Raw genomic sequence first — 27,090 nt, forward strand, 5'->3', positions numbered from 1 at the left:
TGCCCACAGACTCAAGCCAATTTAAACTTCCTTGTGTAGCTGAAGTCAGGCAAACGCGGAATCAATAGAAATGCCCTGTTTTAGCCAAATGTACATAAAACAGTCATTTCAGCCCACGAAGGAGGAAAACCTGGTCCTAGTGAATTCCTGATTGTCTGAGACTGAATGCCTGTCCTTATGCAGCTGTGAAGGGATCTATGTTCTCCCCAAGCTGGGGAGACCATGTGAGCAGCCCCTCAGGAAACAGAAACCTGTGCGGCCTCCCCTGGCTCCTGCCGTTCTAACCTGCCAGCTCTGCAGGACTGTGTTCTCCGGGACGTGCCCTACAGCTAAATCTGTGTCAGGAAAAAGCAGGGGGAGATGGTCTTGACTTTCGAAATGGGATGTACAGACCTTTCCATTTGGAGACTGAAATGCAAAACAAAGAAGGGGGTACCCTTCTGGGTAAAAGGGGAGTAGTAAGTAGGGCGAGCTGACACTAAACTGGGAAGACACTGCTGGCGCCCACATGTTAAATCCCAGCAGGAATACCACAGGTGTAAAAAGCTGTGGGCGGGAGCTCCATGAAGGTCCATGAATTAGCTAGGGTCTGAACCCAACCATGAATTAGAAGGGTCTCTTGTTCAGAACCTTTCAGGTCAAATCAAGGTATGGGAAATTGGGATTCAGGATGCCAATAATACCCTTAGGTCTCAGTCTCCTTGCTGGCCTTCACTGTTGCCTTTGAGGCTTCCCCCACATTCCTCTTGCCAGGGGCAGCTTTAGTGAACATCAGGCAAGGACACACCTCACTCCACCCTTTTTTAGTCTCAGCTTCTCTCACATCCCTTGTCTTAAATTGTTCTTGATATTCTGGAAACAGCTCAAGGGTGTTTAATGCCTGTCTTGTTGAGGCTGTATTTTCTGCAAGAATCAGGAACATAAAAAGTCTTCAGTAATAATAAAATATTAGAACATTAAAGGGGCACTATTTTTCTTTCCCAACCATATGAAAAATGGTGGATCTTTGGGTGAAAGAGTAAAAAGGATTTTTAAAACATGTTTAAGCTTTGAAGTGGTAGAGAATAAACCATGAAACAGCTCAGATGGGGATGATGTGTTCTGCTCAAGTCATTCAAGAATTCTCCAAGGACAGAAATAAAGGACAGTCACCAGAGATAAGTTAGGCATGTGTGAGTCAGAGTACTGGATGGCTTCCTGTGTATAAACTAGGCATGTAACATGCCTTCCTACACATGATATTCACATGTACATGTGAGGTTTCCCCCATTGAGGATTCACTGGTCCAAGTACATTTCCCCTGACTCAGCTGCTTGTGACTACTTCAACCAAAAGAATATGGGGGAGGTGACCCTATGTGATTTCCAGGGCTGGGTCAAAAAGGCCATGCCTTTTCTGGAACACTTATACTAGGAACCCTGAGCAACACATCAGAAGTCCGACCACCCTAGCCAGGAAGAGTCCATGGCTGGGGACTCTGTCCACTAAAACCAAGAAACAATGACTAGTCAGTTCCAATGAGTACTCCTAGCACTCAGATTTTTATCTCTATTCTACATGGAAAGATGTGTGATCCTTGGGAAGAAAATGGCTGACCTAAAGGATGAGACATAGAAAATAAAGATCTGAGACATTTTGTTATATGAGACATCCACATACCTGTCAAAGACCAGTAGGGATCTGTCAAAAGGAATCAGCCAGCTTGATTCTTAGGGAGTTTCTAAGAGCCAAAGATAGCAAAAATAAGGATAATATTGCAATAGATTACTCAAAGAAGAAAACAATATTCCCTGGACATGTTGAAAAGGTTCTTTCAGGATACTACCTCATTTGGAACCAGCAAAGGGGTTGGAAAGTCAAGACTTTCTCCCGCCTTTCCTATACAAACCAGACCTCAGTGTAACCAAACAATTGATGAAAGCAAGTTTATAAAGTATGCTAGCTAATAAATGAAGAAGAACCAATGACACTAAAATTATTTGCAACCCCTTAAAGAAGTAATGATCTAGGTAATAATCATCAATGACTGCTGACATCAGAAAAAAGAGGCCACTAGAGATTTGGTGAAATCTCTAGATATAGCTGATGATAGAGAAGAACTGGGGCAAAGACACTACAGAGATGCACTTAGGAAAATACAGATTGTAAGACATGATAGAGGACAAACGATCCAGTATTCTATCTTCTAACAGGTTTTTCCGATGTAACTGTGAGAACCACTGCTTTCAGTTAAAGGAGATTAAAGAGATTTATCAACAAATTACAGTGCATGGGCCTTATTCAAACAATAAATCACCACCCACTGAGAAATTTGAACAATGACTGAGTATTTGAAGGTATTAAGGAATTATTGCTGTTATTTAGGAATGACTGGTATGGAGGGGATGCTTTCTTTAAAAAAAAGTCTTTATTGTCTAGAGATACATACTGAAATATTTTACAGATGAAATGATATAATATCCAGTATCTGTTTCAAAATCATCGGGTGGGGCAAGAATAGAGATGAAACAAGATTGGCCTATGTTTATTGTTGAAGTTGGTGACTTGGACATGGGATTCACTGTATTTTTCTCTCTAGTTTTGTATATGTTTGCAATTGTGCATAATAAAAAGTTTTAAAAATTCCCAACCAAATAATATAGAATTATATTACCTGGTGAGGGGTGTAAACTAGTAACTGTTAATTATTAGCTACTCTAACCTAGAGCAGATTGGTGCTTTGAAAGGACAAAAAAGTCTGTTTCCATTTAGGAGAAAGTAAATTGAGAGGATATAGAGAGCACAGTATTGCCTAGGGAGGGAGGACACAGACAATCCACAAGTGGAGGACTCACGCAGCTGGGTACTCTTATGTTGAGGCCAAGGGGACTGGGCCTCAGATGGGATTTTACAAATGGAAGCAGGTTTGTTGGCAATGGCAGATCTTGGCAATGCAGACCACTCTTTACACTGGACCTGTTTGGCATTCATATTATTATCATACATTGGTTTAGGTGGGGCACCTGTTCTATAGGTCCCAAATGATTCCTCACATGCTGGGAGGTAAGAGGCTTCTCTTTCTAGGCTGCACCCACGCCCTCTGCAGAAAGAAGAGGACAGTGTTGGGGCATCTTATTTTCAGGAACATGGCCAGGCCCTTGGGCTCTGGTGTTCTGTACAGGGGTTTGGGTTGTTCCATCATAGCACCATTTGGGAACATGAGGCTGTGGATAATCGTTTTAATAAAGTCTTGAAACAACCTGGAAAAGTACATTTGTAGGCCCTTTTTCTGTTGTTGGATGGAGAGAGTGCAGCTGAGACCCTGGCAGCAGAATTTCGAAGGCAACTCTTGATTGTGTCTCTCTCTTTGCTGACAAAGTAAGGTGTCCCAGAAACCATTTTGATTTAGGATTTGATCACTAAAGAAGCAACATGTTTCTCTAGCTCCACCTCACACCAAGACGAATTTTTAAGTGAAATGTGATGCAATCTCACTTAAGACTAACATTGACACATCTTCACAGCTTAGCTAGCTCAGTTTGAATTTAGGGTCTTTCACAGTCCATTCCTAGCCTCAGGCAGTGCTTTCTTTCCTCATTCACCAGGAGGGCATCATCTCTGGCTTTACCATCAGAAGTAACTATAATCAATGGCAATGCAAGCATTTTCTAAAACTCTCTGTTGCCAGATATTGCCTTCCTTACCAATCTACCATTTGGCCAACCCAAATTTCTATTGGTAGAGCAATCCCAACATCAACTTTGTGTTTTCTTTCTTCCTCATTTAAGCCAGGGGTCCAGCCTAGAAAGACAATCAGGTATCCTTTCCTAGAAGGAACTGGGCTAGCACGTGCTCAGGGACAGGCCAGGTGGATGGGGAGGAGCAATAGACTGTTTCTCCAATTATAGCAACAGGTTATCTTTTGAGATATGATTTCTCAAAAGGGGATCAATTCAGGCAGAATCTATGCTTTAACACTGGTCCCTTAGTCTAGAAGAACTTGCATGGGGGTGCCAGGACCTCTCATGGTTCCCTGATGAGAGAAGGCTGGCTGTCATGCCAAAGAGAGGAATTTGAGTAAGAGTAATATGGACGGGTTGTGGTTAAGGGCCCCTGGACCCATGCCACGTGCATGATTTGACCCCCAGCATGATTAGAACCACTTCATCACAAGGTTTGACTGTAACAATACAGAAGGATTAACTGTCATCTCAGACACATACCAGGAACTTCTCCCTCCCCAGATAGTTCAAACTCAATGCCATTCACATGACATTTTGAGAAGCCGCCTATGCACCTGAAAAAACAATTTGAGAAAATGAGTGCATAATCTAGGGGAAGCACCTTAAAGCAAAAAATATGGTGGCAGCAGTTTGGGTTTTGTGGCTGTCCTTTGCCACTCCATGGGTGAAGAGGCAGGTTGGCATGTGACAGGGGTGGGCAGAGAGGTCTGTTGCAGTCCATACCCCCTTCTGAGTCTTAGGGAAAGAGAAATGAGCCCAGACCTCCACACCCTGGCACCCCCGTGGCACCCTTAGAAGTCGTAAGGGGATACAAAGATGGTGACCTTGGACACATGATTGGCCTGGGAGGCGCGGTCCAGGTATTCTGTCATGTCAACGTCCACCTCCAGCGTCTGAGGCCCCTCCAAGGTCTGGACGAGGATCAGCTCCCCAGTCTGTCTGTCCGAGCGGTGCATCACAAAGTGGCCACGACCATTCCCACCCACAATTCCAAATCGCAGGCTGTTGGGTCCAGGTCGGCCAGGGGCTGAGGCTGTGGCCATGCGGAAAAGTGTGATAGGCGTCTTCAGGTTGGAAGGCAGAGAGAGGTAATGGAAGGAGATGGTCTTGGGCAGGTGGTGGCATGGTCTGCTGTCCATGGGGCAGGGGTTTCGCTCACACTGGCTGGAGCAGAGAGGCAAAACACAAGGAGTCAGCCTTGGGGAAGCTGGCCAGGGGCTGGCTTGGACCTGGCTTGTTTGCCCCACCTGACCACTTGTAGAGGCCACCAAAGTGGCCTTCCCAGTCTCGGGTCCCTCAGTACAGGTGCAAGAAAGCAAGGCCAGTTTTAGGCGTGACCAGGGGAGAGATGCTGTCCTGAGTACCCATACATGTGTGCATGTGTGAATACGTGTGTATGTGCAGGGACTGTTCCTATACTTTTTACAGAAAAGTAAAGCAGGGAAGATTAACAATGGTGATGCTGGTATTCAACGCAGGTGCCCTTCTGTAGGAGCTGAGACCTCTCTTGGGATGGGATCCCAGCAGCTAGCTGGCAACATCCTGGATGGGTGGTTCCCACATGGTGAGCTTTCTTAACACCCACTATTTATTCTTCAAGTAGGAAACCATCTTCCCAACCATCTAGAGCCAGCGTCTTGTGGAAATGCTTTTGATGTTTCTCTGTCTTCTCAAACATAAGAGATAAATGCAATGTCGCCTATTTGGTGACTGATATCATCATGGTTGATATCACACCCACGGTTAATAAATGATGTTCCCAAAGGGCGGACATACAGGCTCTCTCCCCCTTCACTCAGTGACTCCTGTGGAAGATCCTGGTGTCTTCACTCTCACTGTGGCTCCCAGGCTTAAGTGCCACTGACTTGCTTGCTGTTTCTAATCTACTATCGCTCCCAAAATAATTCGAGCATCTAAACTTGTCTAGTCAATTCACTCTAAAGCTAAGCTTCCTGTGATTCTATTTCAGAAGAAAATGCATACAATTTGTCATCACTGTAATTATTTTTAAAGGTCCATCACCCACCTTTTGGAAAAAAGACTCACAAAACTATTAAGGGTTGAGGTTGCTAGAAGTTGAATCATCTAGTAAGTAGCATTAGAAAAGCAGAATGATAGAATGTAAAGTTACAGGATATACAAGTGACTAGCTGGGGGAACATGAGAAACTGGTATAGATACACCTGCCTCCTGGTAAAGTTCTCCCTGCAGTGACCCTCTCTGACAGTGCCACCCTTGGGGGGCTGCGGTCCCATCATCCTTCATGTCCACACAGATGCGCTTGGAACATTACTCCTATCATGCACAGTGGACTCTTATGGCACAAAGCAACAGTGTGTCCAGTGCAGACAATTAAGGAAGCTCGGAGAAGCCATACTTCCATCTCCCCAACTTTCATCTTTCCTCGTACATATCTGTACTTCTCCCCATTGTACTTCTCCCTAAAAACTTCTTGGAAGAATGTGGCCCAGCCAACGTGGAGGCCCAGCTGTGCGTGGCCCAGGCTATACTCACAAGGGAGACGTCTTCACGTAGCTGGCATTGTCGCTGCCCTCAGGGCACTCTGGGCTGACACACTGGAAGCCCCCACCTGTGTTGATGCATGTGGTTCCCGGGGGGCACACATGCTGTGGGCTCACACACTCATCGACATCTGAAATATGGGATACCCGGTGAGGGTGAAGGTCCTCCAATGTTTCCTCCTTCACTGACAGGACCACACTAAAGGCCCCATCAGGCATCGGCATGTGTTGGTCTGACATGGCGAGCTTGCCAGACACCTACAGCTTATTCTTAAAGCAGGAAAGCCTATTTTTCTCAGCCATTTGAGAACTTGGTCTTGTGGAAGTGCTGCAAAACCATGCTGGGGAACTCCATCCCCAGACCCTGTTCTCCTTCCCTGGGGTATGAGTGGTTGTGGAGGTGCCGGAATGCAGCAAGTAAGGGTTACAACATAGACTGCTCTCGAACCTGCCTCCTCCCTAACCGAAAGGCCCCGGTCCTGTCTTAGGCTGTTTTCATGGCCCCTTTGGACTTCCTACTCAGCCTTACTCTCATTTGTATGCATTCTCTGCTCCCTTTAAGATGTGAGTTTCCCAGGTGGAGGCTGTGTTTCTACCCAACCCTGCACAATTCTGCATGGGCCTTCATGTATAATTATCAGATGGATGGAGCAAGCCATTGTGGATACCTTCTCCTGCTTTAGTACCCGATATCCTCAGTCCTGCAGTAGAGCCCACTAATTTTTCACTGGGAAGCCACCTCTTTTCTCCCATTCCTACATCAGCCTGCCAAGAGCCCTCTGCCCTCTCTCCTGCCCCTTCTACCTCACAAGTTCAGAGCCACTGTCTGGGACCTGCTGGACGCTTGCTATGTCCTGTCTCCATGGGGGCAGTATTGCTGAGGGGTCTCCTAGTTGAGGCCAGCCTGCATCTGCAGACCCAGTTTTCTCCAAAATCACTGGATCATTGGGGTTGCTGGGCCAGCATCTGGGGACAGCAACAGCATGAAGACCATTTTGTCCTCATGTCTGAGATGCATATTCTGACTATGGACTAATGTGAAGACTGTACATCTGTGTTTCTCAAACCTGTGTTTTCCTTAAGAAGTGGGGAAGTGGGAGGCCTCAACATGGTAATAATAGTCATCACAAAAGTGAACACAAGCCACTGGCAGCAGTCCCCAGATGCCCCCTATGTACCCAAGTGGGTAATGAACCACCTTCAGTGCAGAAGTGTTTGTGTCCTTGACATAGTGACCAGATTGGGACTGTTAGTGTGCCCAGTGTCCCTGGGACCTCTCTGCTGGTGATGTTGGTGACTGCTGGGAGGGTCCTCAGCCTCTCCATTCCGCCAATCATCCCCACTTTGCACATATCCCCTTTTGCCCTCTTTGGGATCCTTCTGCTGACATAGCAGCCAATACTTGCCAATGAAATCACCTTCCCACTGTGTCTGGAATTGGCCTCAGAAACTTCAACCCAGTCCTCCAGGAGGCTACTACCTAGGATCAGGATTCTTCCGATCTTATTGCTCCCCTCACCATCTTGAGATCCACTTTCTGTTGCTATGGCAACTGATTGCTCTGGACTGTACCTCCTGGCTCTCAGGTCCTCTGACTTACAGTTGGGTTTGGCAGATGGGAGACTTGAGGGACTAGGATGTTGATTCTTCTGTACTGTCCCTGCCTGGATGCAGTTCTGGTGTTAACTGTCCACCATGGTCATGCTCTATTAGGCCTCCCCTTACTTCTCAAGGCCAGAGGTAGTGATGGTCTCTCCCTCTTGCCTGTCCCTGAGTGCTCAGTCTTGTTCTGGTCCTCAGCTGCTATGGAGCCCAGCCACACTAAAACTTTAGTGTCCATCAGGTACTGCCCATTTCAGAGGCGGATTTGGCAGTGCAGGGCAGTGGAGAATCTGCACTGTCCAGAGCCTCATGGTCTCCTCCAGGTTGCATAATGTGGGTGACCAACTGGTTGCTCTGCTTTTGAGTCCAGCCCTAGCTAAAAGCATTGCTGAGTGGGAGGACATAACCTGACCTTGAAACCAGTTATTCCATAAGGTCTATTCCAAAAGAGACTATTTGCCAGTATGGTTAAGCAACTAATTTTCCTACATATATAGATGACGATGTGACTGATTTTGAGAGGTCCTTCCCCCCCCCCTTTTTTTTTAAGGCTGAATATATCTGAGATTTTGAAGCGCTTAAAACCCCTCCCCGTACTCCATTCTGAGGTCCTGGCAGGTCACTGAAGCAGCAAATGACCAGGTGTGGAGGCCACTCTCCAGGCCCAAAGCCACCTGCCTCTGAAACAGTCTCACTTACCCTCACAGCTCTTCCCATCAGCCAAGGTCCGGTACCCACTTGGGCAGGTGCAGCGGTAGGAGCCCGGGGTGTTCACACAGGTGTGCATGCAGAGCCGGGGATGCCCCTCTCTCCTGTAGAGCTCACACTCATTCACATCTGGGGACAGAAATGCTCAGTATGATTCCAGATGCTGCAGGGCAGGCATCCAAGGACTGAGCCCTCATCCCAGTAGAATACCCAGAAGAGGAGCAGGGATGCTCCCATTTTCCCAGAAGACAATGGTATGGAGGAGTGAGAGGGAGCTAATGTGTTCGACCCTCCCTCGGCCCCCAGTCTAAGGCTGAATACTAATTGGAGACCCCACAGAGGCTGGCAAATCAGGTCTAGCAGCCTAGAGGGCAAGGGTGCACCTCGCTCCCCTGATGAGTTCAAAGCCCCATCTTAATGCTTTGGGAATCATCTTTGAGAGTAATGGAGCATTATTTCTGCTGTTGCATTATGAGGCTGTCAGCACCAACTCAGCACAAACTCAGGTTTGAAGCCATGGTTTCAGGCAGAACTTTGGTAATCACGAGAAGAGAGCAGGAGCGGGCGGGTCAGCAAAGCTAAGCAGAGCAGAGGGCAGGGAGTGAGTCCCAGTCCCTGTACACCAGCGCAGCGATTCAAGCTCCTCCCTGCCACCCACTCTTTTGATTCCAGTCAGAGGGGGATTGGGAAGAAAGGGGTGCAAGATTTTCCTAGATGAATGCGCAAGCTTGTGTGGAGATAGGATCTGATTGCACGTGAACCTGTCCCCACGTCCCCCTCGCTGCTTCCTCTGCAGCCTTCCTTTCTTGTGACCCTTGATATCTACCTGCTAGCTGTGTCTTAACCACAATTAGGTCAGCATTTGCCCTCCCAGCTCGCTGCCCCAACCTCCCGCCCCCTGCACCGCCGCTGCGCCGCGCCCGGGCCGGAGGCCGCACCTACCCTGGCAGACGCTGTCGGCGCCGGCGGCGCGGCTCAGGTGGAATCCCGCTTCGCAGCTGCAGTGCTGCGCGCGCTCCACCTGCGCACAGCGCGGCGCGCGGCTGAAGGCAGGGTCGCCGGCCACGCTGCCCTCCGGGGCGGCTGCGGGGAGAAGACACCCTCAGTGCCCGGCCCTGGCGCACCTGCCGGGGGCCCAACCCTGAGTAGGGCCCGGGAGGAAAACCGAGACGGGGCGCGGCCCTTCTCAGAGGTCACTCTGGAGTAGGGAAAGGAAAGACAAGTCATTAAGCAAAAAAAATTCAGCCGAAGGTGTAGCGCCCAGTCTAAGGGACGGAGGGCGGGGAGCGCACCCGAATATAATAATATTGCATGAAAAAGCAGGCCCCACAGGGCCTCCCCGGTGGCGCAGCGGTTGAGCGCTGGGTTGCGAAGCTGCCCACAGCCTTTGCAGTGCTGGTTCGATCCCCGGCTGCTCCCCGGCCACTGGAGGAGTGTCCCGCATGGCGCGCAGACCTCTCCTGCCGCCCGCTGCTCCCCTCAGCAGTGTACTTCGGTCCTTCTGCCTGCTCTGCTCCCCGCTCTGGCTCTGGTGAATTCTCTCACCCTCCCGCGCTTCTGACTGTACCAGTGCTTGTATGTATTTATGTATGTATAAATAAATAAATAAATAAATCTTTTTAAAAAAAAAAAAAGAAAGAAAAAGCAGGTCACACAACTGAGCACCAAGAGGGCCCAGGGTGATGTGAAATTCATGTTTCCATTTAAAAACACCAACATGCTAACTTTGATCACCGGAGTTTAAAATTAAAATGCTGTTTTGGGGGTTTCTCTTTTGTTGCACTTTGTTCTTTTCTATGCGACTAAGTTTTTTTGTTGTTGTTTTTAATCAAGAACATAAATCACTTTTCTTATCAGAAAAAAAGGAGAGGTTTTGAAGGTTTTCAAAGGATTTAGAGCTCTCATTTGGTTAAGGGAGATGATAGAGAAATCGGTGGCAAAAGGAATTGAATGAGGACAGGAACTGTAGGATTCCACTTAAATGAGTTCTTAGAGTAGTTAAATTCAGAGAGGGGTAGTGGCGTGATTGTTGGGGGAGGCTGATGGAAGAGGGTGGGGGGTGCTAGTTTCAATGGGACAGAGTTCCCTTTTGCAAGATGAAGAGTTCTGGAGGTGGTTGGTAGTGGTGGTTGCCCAGCACTGTGAATATTTAATAACACTGAACTGTATGCTTAAAATGATATAACATATATATATATATATATATATAACAGCAATCAAGAAAAGGTGAATGGATTAAAAAATAATAATAATCACAGAGTGTCTCCCTGCGCTGCTGGAAAGACACAGGCAGAGCTGGTCAGAAGGAGGGCTCCAGGCTGAGCACCAGGAGAGGAAGAAGCCATGGCTTTGCTGGGCCCTTCACTGAGACTGAGAGGACATGAGCAGCCTTTGGATGCACCTGCTCACTCACTCCTTCCTTTTCCTGGAGTCTATTTCTATCATGAGGATACTTTATATGTAAAGAGCCCTCCTGGACCTGAGGAACTACTGGCTGGGTACAGAAACCCTTAGGTGGGGCCTAAAATATTGTGTCTGGGACCAAAACATTAGGGTTAAAAGGGGGCCCGTTTCTTTTTTTCCTTCCTGTTTGTAAGGCGGGGAGAAGCAGCAGGGCTGCCAAGAAGGCCCTGCCTCCTTCTGTTTCCACAGAGAGCAGCCCCAAAGACAGGAGCTGTCAAGGGGCCTCTGGACTCCCTGGATGGCAGCCTCCTGAGAAAGCAGCCAGTAGGCTGACTCAGCTGAATAGAATCGAGACATATTAGGCAGCAAATCTCTTGGGGGTAATATTTTAAACTGACCTAGGGCTGGGCCCAATGCAAGGATATCAAGATTTGGCAAAGCTCTTGCTCTCTGAATACTATGCTGACTATCAGTTCCCCCACCAAGCACAGACATTGCACACACATTGACAGTACACTCCAGGCTCTTCTGGCGAAGGAATAGGTCCTCTTTTGGCTCTTCCTTTTTAAATATAAGAAACATTGATTACAGCACAGTATGAGGAGTCCCCTCTCTCCCTCACACATTCCTTATTATTGGGGTTTCTTGCATTTGCAAAAACAGCTGCTGTTTGACTTATAGACCTTCTGCCTGGAGATTTGTTAGGCTTTAAGATGTGGATAATAACCTCATCACCAGTCAAATGTCTGGTTTTCCAGGACTGAAAATACTTGAGCGTGTATCAATAGCTACTAATTTTGAGGATGTGATGGGAGCATTTAAAAGGAGAAATTGTTTTTCTGATCTGCAGGGGAAATATCCATGAAGTGAAGGTGGCATCAAGGAAATTTTTCAGGTCAAATACCCAATCAGGAAGCTTTCAGGTTGGGAGTCAGAACTTCCATTTTCATTTCCTTCCATAAGAAGGATTAAAACTGTTACCCCATGGAGCTAAACTCCATCCCCAATAACCATCTCATGGAACCAGAGGCATCAGTAGACAGGAAACAGAAGAAACACCAACTCTCTGAGATCCCAACAGGTCTGCATTGGGGGACACTTGAACATGGTCTTCTTCCCTGTCTTCACCCAGTTCCACAGCAGCTACATACCAGTCTGTGCCTGATATTGACAGCGGTTTCCAGTCCTTCCTACAGGACAAATGCATTTGTACTGGTTGACTCCTTCTGTACATGTCCCACCATTTTGACAAGGTTGGCTAGAGCATTCACTGATTTCTAGGAAAAGAAAAAAATTTCAAGGACAAGACTGTGCATTCTAATTCTAAAACAAACAAAAAATGATGGGTTAACTTTCTTCACATTGTAGGATGGTTCCAATTTCCTATCTCTCCCCTACCCATCCCTTGCTACTGTCTCTATCACATGAAATAGGGCTCTATCACATGCCAATGGGGCTGGCATGCAGCCTGCCTTCCATTCAGCAAGCCACGTGCCCTGGTACACACTGTGCCCACCTGAAGCTCTGCCTGTGGGAGCTGGCCCATCACCTGGCCATGCTCCACCCAGAGGCACCACTTTCTAATTTGCAATGCAGGTAGTTTTAGCCAGAGGCAGCTACTGTGGGCACAAGCCCACACTTCCTTTGAGTCAAATCCTACCTGACCCTACCTCTATCAGCCTGCATCCAGGTAGAACATGTTTTGAATGAGTGCCCAATTCAGGGAAGTTAGATGTAGAAGAAATAGCCCATCAGAATGTCCAGAGATGGAGAAATCAATTTTCTCCCCATCCTGCCCAGAAGCTCTCCTGTGCTTGACATTTCCTGTGCATCTAGGGAAGACCCTTTCTTGATTCTTACCCTCCTTAATGTTGAAAAATAGAAATGTTCCTTAATCATATACACAACAGTCATGTGCAAAAACTCTGTACACATATTTAGAAGTTTAATAGGTTTTTCTCTATGTGATTAGGGCTACAGGTAATTTTTCTTTGCCTATTTATACCTTTTTGCACTTTTCTATTTTCCCACAATGAACATTTATAAATGTTCTAATTAGGAAAAAAGATTGTTAAAAACCCTCCAGCCACATCTGCTTGTTATGAATTCTTTAAGCCCAGTTTAACACACAGAACAGAGACCATTTCCAGCAGAGAGGTCTGTCAGTTCACTGACTTGACCACAGCATCCTGGGAAAGAACATTGGAAACATCTCCTTGTTGGCATAAGAGCATGGCCCTGCTGTGGCTATTGAGAGGAAGAAAAAGGTGCTTTGCTTCTAATGAGAACAACAGCTTGGCTGTGGGTGGATTGGCAGGCCCTTCAGCTTCCCTGAGCTTCTCGTGATTGGGATGTTATGTAGACAGTTATATGGCTTCTATTAAACATGAAAGGACCCATATGCTCCAAATACTGCTTATCCCTGGGGAAGGAGCCTTTTCAATTTCTCAGTAATCTCAGCCGGGCGCACTCTTGCACATACATTCTGTTTTCAGATGACCTATTTCCTGGAATGTGTCTGGAATGACACTGAACACAAATACCACAGTGCTTAGAATTCCTACACCCATTGTCCAGTCCCATTGTTTCTCACCAGTGCAATCTGAGGTTGGGCAGCCCACTCAGCCATGAAGTTGTGGGCAGAAAGCCAAAGAGGGTGAACACCAGTATCTTTCAGTTTGGCCCCAGTGTGACCCACACCATGGTTCCCTGTTTGGCTTCCAGGGGAAGGCACTGAGCCAGGCCACACCTGCCTGCACTGTGGGGTGGGGGTGGGGGTGGAGGGGTGGTTGGCTCCAAAGCCAGGCACAGGTGCCCAGGACCCTTGCCTTATCTCCCTTTCTGGATCGTGTTGCAGGATTTTCATTTCTAGACAGGCTCCACACAGACTTTCTTTCTTCTCTTGATGTACAGTCAGTGGTGTTCCGCCGCCCAGTGGCCAGCCCGGCGCCCCATTATGTCCTGGGCGAAGTTCAGTCATCACACTCACATCCATCCCAGGAGGTAGCTTTCAGTTCAGTGCATGGAGACTTCAGAGCTGTGAAGAGGGCGCCGGTGTTGGCCACAGGACAGGCTGCCAGCTAAAATCGTGGCGAATTCTGTTTTAATTTACTGTTTAGTGAGCAGTTACTTTTTCCCTAGACCTGAGCTAAGTGCTTAATAGACAAGTTCTGATTGTTTTTCCTTTATTTTAATTCTTTCCTGGATTCAATCAGCTTGTTTCAAAATTCCATTTGTCCAGTCACTTCTCATTTTTATTGATGCTGTTCTTTCAGTTTTTATCTTCAAAAGATTTCTTTCAGCTCATTTAGAAATATCAGATGACAGTTTTCATCTGTTTCATGGGCATGTCTTCTGGCATCTCTTCATTCCAGAGACGTGATTCTCTGTTTTGTTGTATGGGATTTGACAAAAAATTTATTTTCTATTACTCATTTTTAGGCAAAAGAAGTCTTCCCACATGGCTTTCCTAACTTCCTGACTCCTATTCTCTCACTTCTGTCATTGTTTCTCATGTGGCTCATGCCTTCTCAGCTCCCCTGTCCCACTTTCTCTGGAATCTCTTTCATTTACCAGTTTTCTTTGTTGGACTCAGTCTGAATTCTCTTCCCATTAGAGACCTTGATATCTGAATTTTGTCCTAGAGATTTTTGAGAGTGCCCAGAGACTAGGCCCCTTTCTAGTGACTGAAACTTCTATTGACAAGATGAATTAACACCTGAGGGAATCGATTCAAGAAGGCCGATACTGAGATGACTCCTCATACAATTATTCAGTTACAAATAAACAGAAAAAAATCCTCTGGGCATCTGGGTGAAAAGACCTAGATGCTTATTACACCAATAATTACATCAGTTAAACAGAGGACAGAAGACATATTAAGATACTCATGTTGATTTATAATGACACACATTTGAAACATACATAATGTTATAAAGCAAAGTTACCTTTAAAAAAAAAGATAATCTAGGAAAGAAATTGTAAGATGGGTTTATTAGGTCCATACAAAGTGGCATCCAGTAGTAAAGCTGCACCCTTTCTCAAAGGGCAAGAACATTGGCCCCTTTGAGTTCCTTTTGTTGCAGACTTGTGGGATGTTGACATAAGGATGGTGACCATCAATCACCAAGAAGAGCAGATAGCTCTTCTATGTCTACAGAAGGATACAGTCTGTCCCACCCAGATGAAACAAAGATCCACCTGAAGCCAATCTAGCTTCTGGAGTGATGGCCAGAGACCAAAAAGATGCAAACTTCCAGTTATACGTACAAGGGAGGTAGGTAATGCACACTGATATCTATAGCTGGCCCTGCCTTATGGCATGTTGGAAAGTTAAGATGGTAAATACATAAAGTTCTCCCATCACAAGGGAAAAAAAAGCTTCTTTCCTTTTTTTGGGTCTCTGTATGAGATGACAGATGTTAACAAAAGGATTACTGTGGTAATCACTTCCTAATATATGAAGCCAGGTCATTATGCTATCTACCTGAAACTTACACAGTGCTGTGACAATTGTATCTCAATAAAACTGGGGGCAAGTACAGAGACCAGAAGGTTGTGTTCAATGACTCCATCCAGAAGAAGTTAGCAATATGGAGCCTGGGGGGAAAAGCTCATTTTCTTGAACAAACTGCAAAGGAATAAGGCAAGGCATGTGAGCGGGGGGCAAAGATTGTCGATTTTAAAAAGATGTAATGACAAATTTGATCAATTGTAGTATATGGAATTTATTTGAACTCAGGCTCGCAGAAAGTGTTAAAAATATGAAACTATTGGAGAAATTTTCACCCTGACTAAATATTTGAAGATATTAAGGAACTGCTGTGTTGATAATTACTGGGTTATGAGAACATGGGGGTCATCATACTGTTCTTTCTACTGAGTGTTTGCATGAAATTTTCCATGTTGAAAACGTCTTAAGATTGCTTGCCTAAGCATTATTTATGATTGCAAAAATCTGGAAACAGTAGAGAAATGACTAAATAAGTATAGACTAGTCTTTCTGAGGAAGTGCCTCATATCATTCAATTTACATTTATTTATTTATTTTTTAAAGATTGATTTATTTATGCATATAAGAACTAGAGTAAAGGCCAGAGGTGCGGGGCGTGAGAGGACTCACCAGAGACAGAGTGGGGAGCAGAACAGGCAGATTGACTGAAATATACAGCTGAGGGGAGTAGCAGGTGAGACAGAAGAGGTCTGCTGTGCCATGTAGGTCCCTCCCTAGCTGGGGATCAAACTCATGCTGCAGTGGCTGGCACAGCCTGACAGTGCTGTGTCTTTAACCCCTGAGTCACCAGAGAAGCCCCATTCAAGTTACATTTAACAACTATAAACCAGAGACACACTATGGGGGGGGGCAGGGAAAGAAGGGATTGGGGTCAAAATAAGGGGGGTGCAATTGTATGGGGAATATAAAAATAAAAAAATAATAAAAAAACAAAAAAATGAAATAGTGGAAAGAAGAGTTAAGTGAGATTTGCTTATGTTAATTAACACAACACAGATGATGCTGAATATGTAATATTTGCATATATATGCTTAGGTAAAAGTCTGAAAGGAAATTCATTGTCTTTAACCATAATCTCTCATTCATTCAATCATTGGATACATCAGCCAGCTAATCACTCAGTAACTATTAAGTGACTGCTATATGAAAGGAAGCTTTTTCTAATCAAATCCTTTCTTAAAGTTCTCCGAGGAAAGGCCAAAAGATGTGTGAAGTGGAGCTGTCCTCTAGCCTGACTAAAATAAACTTGGAAACATGCAAACCGATGCTGTGCCCGGCCCCCTGTGGCTCACCACTGGGCCTCTTCTGTCTCCTTTGCTCTCTTCCATTTATTTTTTTTAATATTTTATTTTATATAATTCTTACATCATTTTTCATTTTTGCACAATGTATGCATTTTCATTTTGGTTATATTCCCCATACAATTGCACACCCCCCTTTATTTTGACCCTAATCCTTCCTCTCCCCGCCACTCCCCACCAAGTGTGTCTCTGGTTTATAGTTGCTTGTTGATTTTGATATTTTCTTTGTATTAATTTGTCTTTTTCCTGGTCTCTTATTTAGGTTTTCTAAATTCCTGCTATGAGTGAGACCATCCGGTATTTTTCTTTTTCTTTCTGACTTATTTCACTGAGCATGATCCCTCTTGCTTCATCCATGTTGCTGCAAACTGCAGCGCCCTTTGGGTCTCTATCCTCAGTCACTTCTTTTCTATCTCTAGCCTCTCCTCTTTTTTTTTTTAAAGATTTATTTATTTATTTATACAAGCACTGGGTACAGTCAGAAGCGCGGGAGGGTGAGAGAATTCACCAGAGCCAGAGCGGGAAGCAGAGCAGGCAGAAGGACCGAAGTACACTGCTGAGGGGAGCAGCGGGCGGCAGGAGAGGTCTGCGCGCCCTTCTCTGGTGGCCGGGAGCAGCTGGGGATCAAACCGGCGCTTCAGAGGCTGCGGGCAGCTTCGCAACCCAGCGCTCAACCGCTGCACCACCGGGGAGGCCCTAGCCTCTCCTCTTGCTACTCTTATCACTTCCATGAATTTATATACTATCTCTGTGCTAATAGTTCCCCACTGCGTATCTCTGGCCCTGCCTTCACCCTTGAGCTCCAGACCTTACTTCCAACCATCCGCCTGACAGCTCTGTTGGGAAAGACAAACTCTTGCGTGCTGTCTTTTGACTTCTACTTAATAAGAATGGGCCTGGGCCTGGAACGCTTCCTTATCAGGAGATAAATATCTACACGGTCTTTCTTAGAAATCTTTTCCTGTCTTGTGCTCTTCGTTCTGCTTATGTGTGTGTCAATGGCCCTCCAGCATGCCTGCAGCTTTCAATATTTCAATAGACTCCATGGAAGTTGGGGTCTTCCACTGCTGCAGGAGAGGCATACATGTAGGTGAACTGTCGTGCATTGCCTGCTGCGGGAGCCCCACTGGCCGTGAAGGACCAACAGCCACTGCTGATGCTGATCTTGCTGTCTCTTCCCTTTGTGAGTAAAAGGGTTATCCCATCCAGTCTCTGACTGCAGCGTGTTTTCTTTAGCCACTAAGATAACAAGATGCAGGGGCAGAAGTATCCAGAGTCCCCCCTGGGATTGGTAATGGGTACACTGTATTTGCTGTTCTGGAATCGATAACTAGATATGTACAACTCATGTCTCCATGGGTTGAATAAATGGATCTCTACTAGTATGTCCCATAAGCATTTTAACTTAACATTTAACTTTACTTAAGTAGGATTCTGATCAATGACCCACTCAGGGATTGTTTAAAAAGAAATCTATGTATGTCTCTAGGTCTTCACTCCTCCAAAGACATCATACATCTTGCAGCCTTGATTTCCCTTCCTCCATCATAGCCCATGTGGGATAGCAGCAAGTCCCACCAACTCTAGCTCTAAATTTACTTTCACTCTCCCCTGCCATCTCTCTTCCCTGAACTTCTCCAGTGGTGGTTTCCTGACTCCCATTTTACCTCCAATTCATTCTCTGCACAGCAACAAATCACCAGGTACTGCAACTAAAATCTCACTGCCTGCACAGCCTTCCTGGCTACAGGCTGACCTGTGTGTGTCTCTACTTCCCTTGCTCACTCTCTGTTCACACATTTCTCCTACGACAAGGTTTTATAACTTATTTTTCATTTCCTCAAGCACGCCAAATTCTCCCCTTCTTTGGGGCCTTTTCACATGTTACTCCTTCCTAGAATGGCATCTTCCCCATGCTGCCCATTTACCTGCTGGTCACGTGACTAGGTTCCGTTTATCCTCAGCATCATTGTCATTGTCTTAGAGAGACCTTTGACTATTCCTCATATCCACGGTATTTATTCTTAATCCCTTGTTAGATAACTTCGCCTCAAAGCATTGACCCGAAAGGTCAACTCATTTACCTTTGTATTTGGCTACCTGTTTTGCTTGCCTCCGGAATATGAGCATGAAGCTGCACAGTGTCTCTTAGGTTCAGCATTGAATCCCTGGCCCCCAGCACAATGCATAGCTGGTGCTAATGAAAATCAGTTGAGCAAATGTATGAAGGTTTGAAAAAGTGACTGACGAAAAAACAACTCCTTTTTCCCAAAATGGTGGTAAGGGACAAAGGCATTTACTTTTCTCAAATTTTTTCTTTGGTTACTCATATTGTCAAAGGGACAAGTCCTATGGCTTGTGGTTCCCCCATTTCAGAAAGTTTGAAAAACATGCCTTTCAGAAAAAGAAAGAAAAAAGGGAAATAATTCAGGAAACCAAATGGCTGTTTTCCATTGCGGAGTTCTGGAACCATCCTCTGCCCACTGGGCTTTTTTTTTTAATGGTGTAATTATGTGTAATTTCCCTTTATGCCAAGTTGGGTTCATCATCTTTCCAAGCAATTGACTGGGGGCTGGGTGCGGGGAAGTTATTAAAGTGCTGCCAAAGTTTTCACTGACACTTTGGGTCCTGAAATGAATCCCCTGTAATTAAGAAATTATTCCCCCCTGTGGTCTCAATATATGGCAACTTCAAGACTGTTGATTTGGAACATGAAATGGATGCATGCAGTAGTGGGTGATAATATCCAGAACCACTCTGGGACCAAGGGAGTGGAGGTAGGATTTACTGGATTGCTGATTTCCAGTCTATGTCATGCCATATGTCACAATTGGTCACTAAATAGCAGAGAGCAGCACTATTCTCCCTCTAGACAATCCCTTTGAGATTCTCACTGGAGATAGCATCTATTAATCAAATAAATTCCTGCCGAGGTGTGTCAACACAGGCACTGTACAACAGAACGAGCAGCCATGAAGAACATTTCTCCAAAGTACCTCCTTCTTGTCACTCTCCACACCTCACAAAAGGTTTCTTGTCCCAAGGTCAATAAGAGCCAGTCATCACCGAGAGTGAATAGAGGTATTGAGGGACATAGACATTGCAGCCAGGATGTCCAGGTATGAATCAACACATCCTGCCCTTAGCTGCATAGCCTTGGAAAAGTTCCTTCACTGCTTCATGCCTCAGTTTCCCCATATGCAAAACAAGATGGAATTGTGAGGGTTTGGTAAGCTCATGTGGATAGGGAGCAGCCCAGGCCTGTGCAGAGGTGTCATCAGACACATTGGCTGCAGTTCTGGGACTGAAGAGTGGTCAGGGCATCAGGCAGAATGTGTCCCTAAGAATTACCTTTCCTACCCTGAACATCCCTGGGGATGAGGGGCCGTACCTTTACATTGGGGCTGCTCCCCTGTCCAGGTGCCATTGGGAAGACACACCACACTGCTGGGCCCAACCAGCCGGAACCCAGGGTTGCAGGTAAAATGGACTTCGTGATCCACTAAGTACTTGCTTCCAAACTTTCTGCCATCAGGAGGAGCATTCAGGGCAGGGCAGGAAACTGTAAGGAGAAAGAGAAGGAGCACAGCAGTTTAGACATCACTCTCATTACAAGGTTCCCACCTTTAAGGGCCCTCTATTGAGTGCCTACTCCAGTGTGCCCTGGGCCGGGCACTATAGAAGCAATGGCTCACAGAATCCTCAAATACTCTTCGGCATGGGTAATAGGATACCCGCTTAGTGAAACTGAGGAGACCATGACTCAGAGACACTAGGTGTTGTTCGCAGGACTTCAAAACAGGGGAGGTCAGAGCAAGGGCCCCCTGCAGGTGCGTCTCACCTTCCCACTCGCTCTGCTTTCCAGGAGCTCCGGCCACACAGGGTTTCCTTCATCTCCTGATCAGACCAGACTCAATCTCACCTCACCTCCAGCCCTGGGCTTTTACTCTTCTCTCTGCCTGGGATGTTCTTTCCCTGAAGCCTCTTTTTTTTTTTTTTTTTTAAAGATTTATTGTATTTATAAAGAACCTGGGTGCAGGCCAGATGCGCAGGAGGGCGAGAGGACTCACCAGAGACAGAGCGGGGAACAGAGCAGGCAGACTGACGAAATACACTGCTGAGGGGAGCAGCGAGCGCGACAGCAGAGGTCTGCTCGCCAAGTGGGTTGCTCGGAAGGCGGTGGGGATTGAACCGGCACTGCAGATGCTGCGGACAGCTTCACAGCGCTGGGCTCAACCGCCTGCGCCACCAGGGTGGCCCTCCTTGGAGCATCTTATCTCTGGCTCTTTCTCACTCATTTGGGTCTCCACTTGAGACCTCATCTCCCAATGTGTTCTCTGACACCCTGCTTAGCTGAAACCTCCACCCCCAGCTCACTTGGCTTCCTTCTTACCATTTGTAACCATGAAAGTTACCTTACTGACATGTTTGTTCCCATGCGTGTTGTCAGTCTTCTCTCTCAGAATGGAACTTGAGAGGGCAGGGTGCCTGGTCTCATGTCCCTGCCACAAGCCGGGCACTTAGTAATTGCCCAACAAATAATATGTGACACACAAATAAAATCAGAAGTATTTATTGAGTTCTTACTATGTGCTAGGCACTATATTAGATGCCTGGGGTACATCAGGGGCCAAAACAGACAAAATCAGGCACTCGGGAAGTTAGAACCCTCTATCACTGGAGACAATTGATAACACGATCAATAAGCAAATGGCAGAGTCTGAGAGAATGGTAGTGTCGTGTAGAAATGAAAGTAGGGAACAGAGCTGGGGATGCCAGGGGAGGGGTACAATTGTGAATAGGGTGGTCAGGGTAGGCTTCACTGGTGCAAAGGGTTGAAGAAAGTGATGGCATAACCACACAGATGATCTGGGGAGGGCAGGGGGAACATGCAGGTGCAAAGGTCCTGAAGTGGTGTCTGGGGAATGTCAAGGAGACCTGGGCTGCAGTGGGTGGGGCTGTGGAAAGGTTTGAACAGAGTCATGGAGTGACAGACTTAAAAGCTGACAGCACCGCTCTGGCTGCAGCTTGAGCTTGTGGTGTCAGGTGTGAGCTCACAGCGCCCCAGGGCATGATGAGGGTGGGTCAGACCAGGGTGGGAGCTGGGATTGGAGAGGGATGGTTTGAGCCCTGGTTGTGCCGTGAAGGCAGAAGCAGCTGGATTCTCTGCAGGACAGTGGTGCGCTGTTACCTGCCGCAAGGGGGTGCTTGGCACCCTTATTTAATGAGAAAGTGTCCACAGGCTGGATTTGCATTTAGCTTAGTTGGAAATTCAGAACCATTTCTAAAAACACTTTAAAATAATTTCTAAGTGTCATTTGTAGAAATACTGCTAGGGTTTTAAACAGATGAACATGAAATTATTGCTCTGTGTAGGCTATAGTGGTGCCAGTGTCATGGCATCCACCATGACAGAACACCAGCCCACGTGTTGATGTGGAGGAGCCCCACACCCCATGGGTCCTTTGGGTTCCCAAGGGCAGCAGCAAAGCACTGTGACTCTGGCCCCAAATCCCACCCGTGTTCTTCCCGGGGCAGCCATGGCAGCCTGGCTTGGGGAGCAAGGCAGGAGCCCACCCCCTCTCTGAGTGCTCTCAATGCTCTTTGGTTATTGGGGGACAACTGACCGTGGCTGCATTGTGGTCTTTTTGGCATGCAGGGGTAAAAGCGGTGTGAGAAGGAAGTGTGACCTCACCTCCTAGTCTTGGGCACTCCCAGATTGCTGCCTCAGTCCCTATAAATACATGACTTGATAGCGCTTTTAAAAAATTACTGCTTTATTGTGCTGAACAGGATTGAAAATGCTTTGAGGGGAAAGACGTTGGGTCTCTCCAAGGGTGAAAAAAATTAAGAATCTTCAAAGAAGAAAAACTACCTGCTGGGGCAACTCACAGGTAAATCATACCTCACTACCTCAGACAGTTCTGGCACAAAGGATGTGTTTATAAATGGTGGTAGAATTAATGAATGGATGCAGATTAATTAAAAATCAACTACTTGATTTAATTGGCAGTCACTTCCTCAGTGGGAGCCAAAGGCTTCTGTCCAGTGGGAGGACATACTTCCTGGTGGGCTCATTTTGCCATGACCACGTCCTGGTGAGTCTCCAGGGCCACAGGGGAGCTCCTCGCACCTTCCGGAGTGAGGTCAATGTATAAGGAATGAGATCAGCACTTAAGTAATCCCAGCAATTTGGGAACACGAATGGAGTGAAACTGCCTGCATGAGCCCCAAAGCTGTAGGAAAGAAAAGCTGGGGAGATAGGATGAAGATACTTTACAGAGAAGTCCGAAAAAGGAAGGCCAATTTTCCAGGATGAAGAAGTATTCTTCATGATCTCCAGCAAATGTCATTTAAAAAAAAAAGCAAAAGATTTTTTTTTTTTTTTTTTTTTAACTATCTGCAATTACTATGGGGCAATCTCTGGCTTCACCTAGGCACAGGTGCAGTTCCCAACCCCCACCCCAGCACATGGCAATGGGAAACTTGGTAGCTGCCTGCCCCACATACAACACATGAGAGATACAGTACATGGTGACAATTTTTTCAAAAAGAGAATTGGTCACTTCTAATAATCTCACATGGTTCAGGGAAGACAGACCCTGAAGCTGGGGATGAGACTGTAATTAGAAATAGCTACCTTTCTGTCTACTAGAGTAGACAGGGCAGTTTTATAAATTATCTCAATTAACTCAAGCAGGGCAGTTTTTGTTTGTTTGTTTTATTTTAAAAGATTTATTTATTTATTTATACAAGCACTGGGCACAGTCAGAAGCGCGGGAGGGTGAGAGAATTCACCAGAGCCACAGCAGGGAGCAGAACAGGCAGATGGACGAAGTACACTGCTGAGGGAGGGCAGCAGGCGGCAGGAGAGGTCTGCGCGTCATGTGGGACCCTCACCCTGTGGCCGGGGATCGAACCGGTGCTGCAGAGGCTGAGGGCACATTCACAACCCAGCGCTCAACCGCTGCACCACCGGGGAGGCCCAAGCAGGGCAGTTTTATAATTTATCTCCTGCAGGTTCTTCTGTCAGACTCCCAGGGATTATAGACACCTCTGATCCCGTGAAGACAGAAAGGATCTGTGAACTTGAGCCTCTATCAGAAAAAAGAAATTCACCAGATCTGGGGCCTACTACTTCTAACTCATTTCTCTTGGCCCCAGTTTCCCTATCTGAAGCATAAAGGATGTCCTGCCGCATCTTGGAATAATGAGTCTCACAGAGGGCTGGGCCCTCACAGCACCCTGGAAAGCTTGAGGCACTTTGGTGGCTAAGTCTAGTTCCGCAACAGTGGTGCCAAGAGAAACAGTCAACTTGGTGCTCAGATACTGGATTTGCTACCAAATCTCTGAGAAGGTGGGAAATCCAATGCCTTCCTGGCAAACTTCATCTTAACATGACTACATGCCATCAGCTGCTCTGTGGGCTTATGGCTTAGAGCCAGCAGGACCCAACCCCACCCCAACTCCATCCCACCAGGGATTGGCTGGGGGACGTGCAGCGTCCATCTCTGGGCCTTGACAATGAGCCAGCAGTTGCAGGGACAGCCAGGAAAAGCACCGAGGGTCCTCGGAGTCATCCTCAGGAGAGGGAGTTTGGGGGTGGGGAGGAGTCTGTAACCCCACTAGACAAACAGATCTTGCCCCCAGCTTCCCTACCCTCCCACCCTTCAGGCACTAATGGGGGAGTCATTCTTATGCCTGAAAATCCGAAGCCAATGTCAGGCCCTGGGCTATACCAGGCAGGCCACGCTGGCTTAGAATGTTGATCCAGGGGGACGGTGTGTGTTCAAGGAGATTATATGTGGAACTCTCTGTGCCTTCTGCTCAACTTTGCTGTAAACTTAAAACTGCTCTAAGAAGTAATCTATTGGGGCCTCCCTGGTGGCGCAAGGGGTTAAGCACCATACTATGAAGCAATCCACAGCCTCTGCAGCACGAGTTCAATCCCCTGCCAGCCAGGGAGCAACCCACATGGCGAAGCAGACCTCTCCTTTCTCGCTTGTTGCTCCCCTCAGCAGTGTATTTCAGTCAGTCTGCTTGTTCTGTTCCCCGCTCTGTCTCTGGTGAGTCCTCTCACCTCCCTGCCCCTGCACCTCTGGCCTGTACTACAGCTCTTGTATGCATAAATAAATAAATCTTAAAAAAAAAAAGTTATCTATTATATGGAAAAAAAAAACAAACACAAAAACAAAAACAACCTGGAGCCAACTAGTCTACCTGGGCAGGGAATGGGGAAGGAAGAAGCAGCGTTGGCCCCCAAAGTGGGGCCTTTCAACAGTTCTGTAAGGATAACATGCAGACATGAGCGTTCCTCAGCCTGGAATGAAAAGGTCTAAGGGAAAATGCACAATGTTCAGATGGGGAAAGGAGAGCTGGTAGATGCCTTTTTAATACAGTGCACCCCTCCCCACCAAACTGTTAAAAAATGGGCCCCAGATGGAAGATGAGGCAGGGAAAGGCATAGGACCTCCCACAATCCATTACCTGCCCAGTGCTGCACCGAGATCCCACCCAGAATTCATTTCCCACACCCACACACCCACATCCCCTCCTTTTTTTAAAAAAGGGGGAGAGAAATGCTTTCATAGATACTTATATGTAATTACATTTGAGATGGTCTTCCCATACGCAAAGATATCTTAAAGAGTACCTGGCTGGCAGTAACCCTACAAAGAAGGCCTGGGTTGTCTCTATTTCATGGATGACAATATAGAACCTGACAGTCCAGCAACCTGCCCCAAATCATGGGGCTTAGGACCTGAGCTGTAGAGCCAGGTGGGAGCTCTGCCAACTCCAATTCCAGTGCTCCTGTATCCCCCACATGGGCAGCTCAGAACGGGGAGAAAGGCCACAAGGAAGGGTCTGTGTGCCCCGTGGCTCCAGCGTGTTGACTCAGCACCCACCTGGGGGGGCATCTGGGCCCACTCGGTTCACAGAGCTCTGCAGCGCAGCCAGGCGGCTCTTCATGTTGCGTATGCCCTCAGCGAAGCGGGTCTCCTGGCCCTTGAGCAGCTGCTGCAGCTGGCGGATGGCTGTGAGGAGCTGCTGCTTGCTCAGGCAGTTCTGGGGAGAGAAAAACCACATGCATCACCCTCTCTGGTTCAGTCCCATGTGCTCCATCGGGGGCCCACGATGTAAGAGTGAACTCATAAGGTGTTCACCGCCCCAGCCTTCCTTCCAGATGGTGACATTTGTCGAGTAAGGTCACCAGATGTATGGTCCCACATATGGTTGCCCCAGTTCACCTCTCAAACAAAATAAAACTCCCACTTCCACAGTGAAGGCAGAAAGAACTGAGGACTCTGGACACGGGGACCAAAGAGTCTTGCATTCAGTCTGCTTACTGCACAAGACGCTCCTGATTCTCTCAATTGAATGCTGGGATACCTGGGCCTTGGGGAACCTCTTCTTTCTTGCAAGTTGGACATTTTTAAAAGCAGAGGGATGCTGAAATACACAAAACAGGCCAAACAGGGATATCTAATGATTCCTACTTTAAAAAGTGTAACAGGGCAAATAAGAAAAAAATCTTAATAGTGTTAAAGAAGTATTCACTAAAAGGCAATGCCCAGTTCTGGTGATTTTTGAAAAAGCTTTAAAAACAGAACAAGGAGACTCCTGCTTCCACGATAAAGCCTAACTTAGAGCAACACTCTGCATCAGGCTTAGTGATGAGTCTCGATAGCCTGTAAGAGGCAGAATATGAGGAGTGGAGAGGGGAGCCTACAGTGGGCAGTGATAGGACCCTGGCTGTGGGGAGTCCTCAGGGGTTGTGAGCGACCTCATCATGGCCTTTTCTTACCTGACTCATGATCTGTATGGAAGAAGGGAGAACATTAAGAAGGTACTGGTAGTTACCTCTAGGGATAGACTTATGACTACTTTTTCTTTACTCTTATCTTCATACTTATTTTTTCTATGTGCAACTGGTATTAGTTTTACAAATCTTAAAATCTTCTAAAAACCAGTGGGGTGGCAGGGAGGCACGTGACCTCTGCAGACTGGGTGGCTTCCGGCCTCACCGGTGGAAGGCTGCCACCAGGGTGGAAACACAGCTACCACCGCTCTCCCAGGGAGGCTGCCAGGCCCTGCACCTTGGAGATCGCACCAAACAGATGACTCACTGGCCTGATTCAATGGACGCTTTTGACAAAGCTGAATCCCCAGTTGCCCCTGGAACTCATTAATCCATGGGGGTTCCTTGGCTGCCACCCTAACCAGGGCCTGACTGGGCCCAGCCCCAAATGCAATTGCTGGGAAGAGAAGTTTTGTTTGCTTTCCTTCTTCCTCCCCCGTTGCGGTCCTTCCCACGCAGT

The 27,090-nt window shown here is 46.9% G+C and overlaps 1 protein-coding gene across 1 annotated transcript in view; it reads right to left on the bottom strand.

Moving 5' to 3' along the window:
- Positions 1 to 2,302: 2,302 nt before the first annotated feature.
- FBLN7 (fibulin 7) overlaps positions 2,303 to 27,090 on the bottom strand; it is a 38,405-nt gene continuing 13,617 nt past the window's right edge. Inside the window, exons 2-8 of the mRNA XM_037527821.2 lie at positions 25,678 to 25,837; positions 20,163 to 20,333; positions 12,109 to 12,234; positions 9,497 to 9,637; positions 8,546 to 8,683; positions 6,237 to 6,375; positions 2,303 to 4,886 (exon numbers count right to left, since the gene is read on the bottom strand). Coding sequence (XP_037383718.1) covers positions 4,514 to 4,886; positions 6,237 to 6,375; positions 8,546 to 8,683; positions 9,497 to 9,637; positions 12,109 to 12,234; positions 20,163 to 20,333; positions 25,678 to 25,837 — 1,248 coding nt within the window. The 3' untranslated portion in view covers positions 2,303 to 4,513. The remainder of the gene's footprint in view (positions 4,887 to 6,236; positions 6,376 to 8,545; positions 8,684 to 9,496; positions 9,638 to 12,108; positions 12,235 to 20,162; positions 20,334 to 25,677; positions 25,838 to 27,090) is intronic.

This window comes from Talpa occidentalis, unplaced genomic scaffold (assembly GCF_014898055.3).
Source record: "Talpa occidentalis isolate TD23 unplaced genomic scaffold, MPIMG_talOcc4v2.1 talOcc4.5, whole genome shotgun sequence".
In the NCBI taxonomy this organism is placed as follows: domain Eukaryota; kingdom Metazoa; phylum Chordata; class Mammalia; order Eulipotyphla; family Talpidae; genus Talpa; species Talpa occidentalis.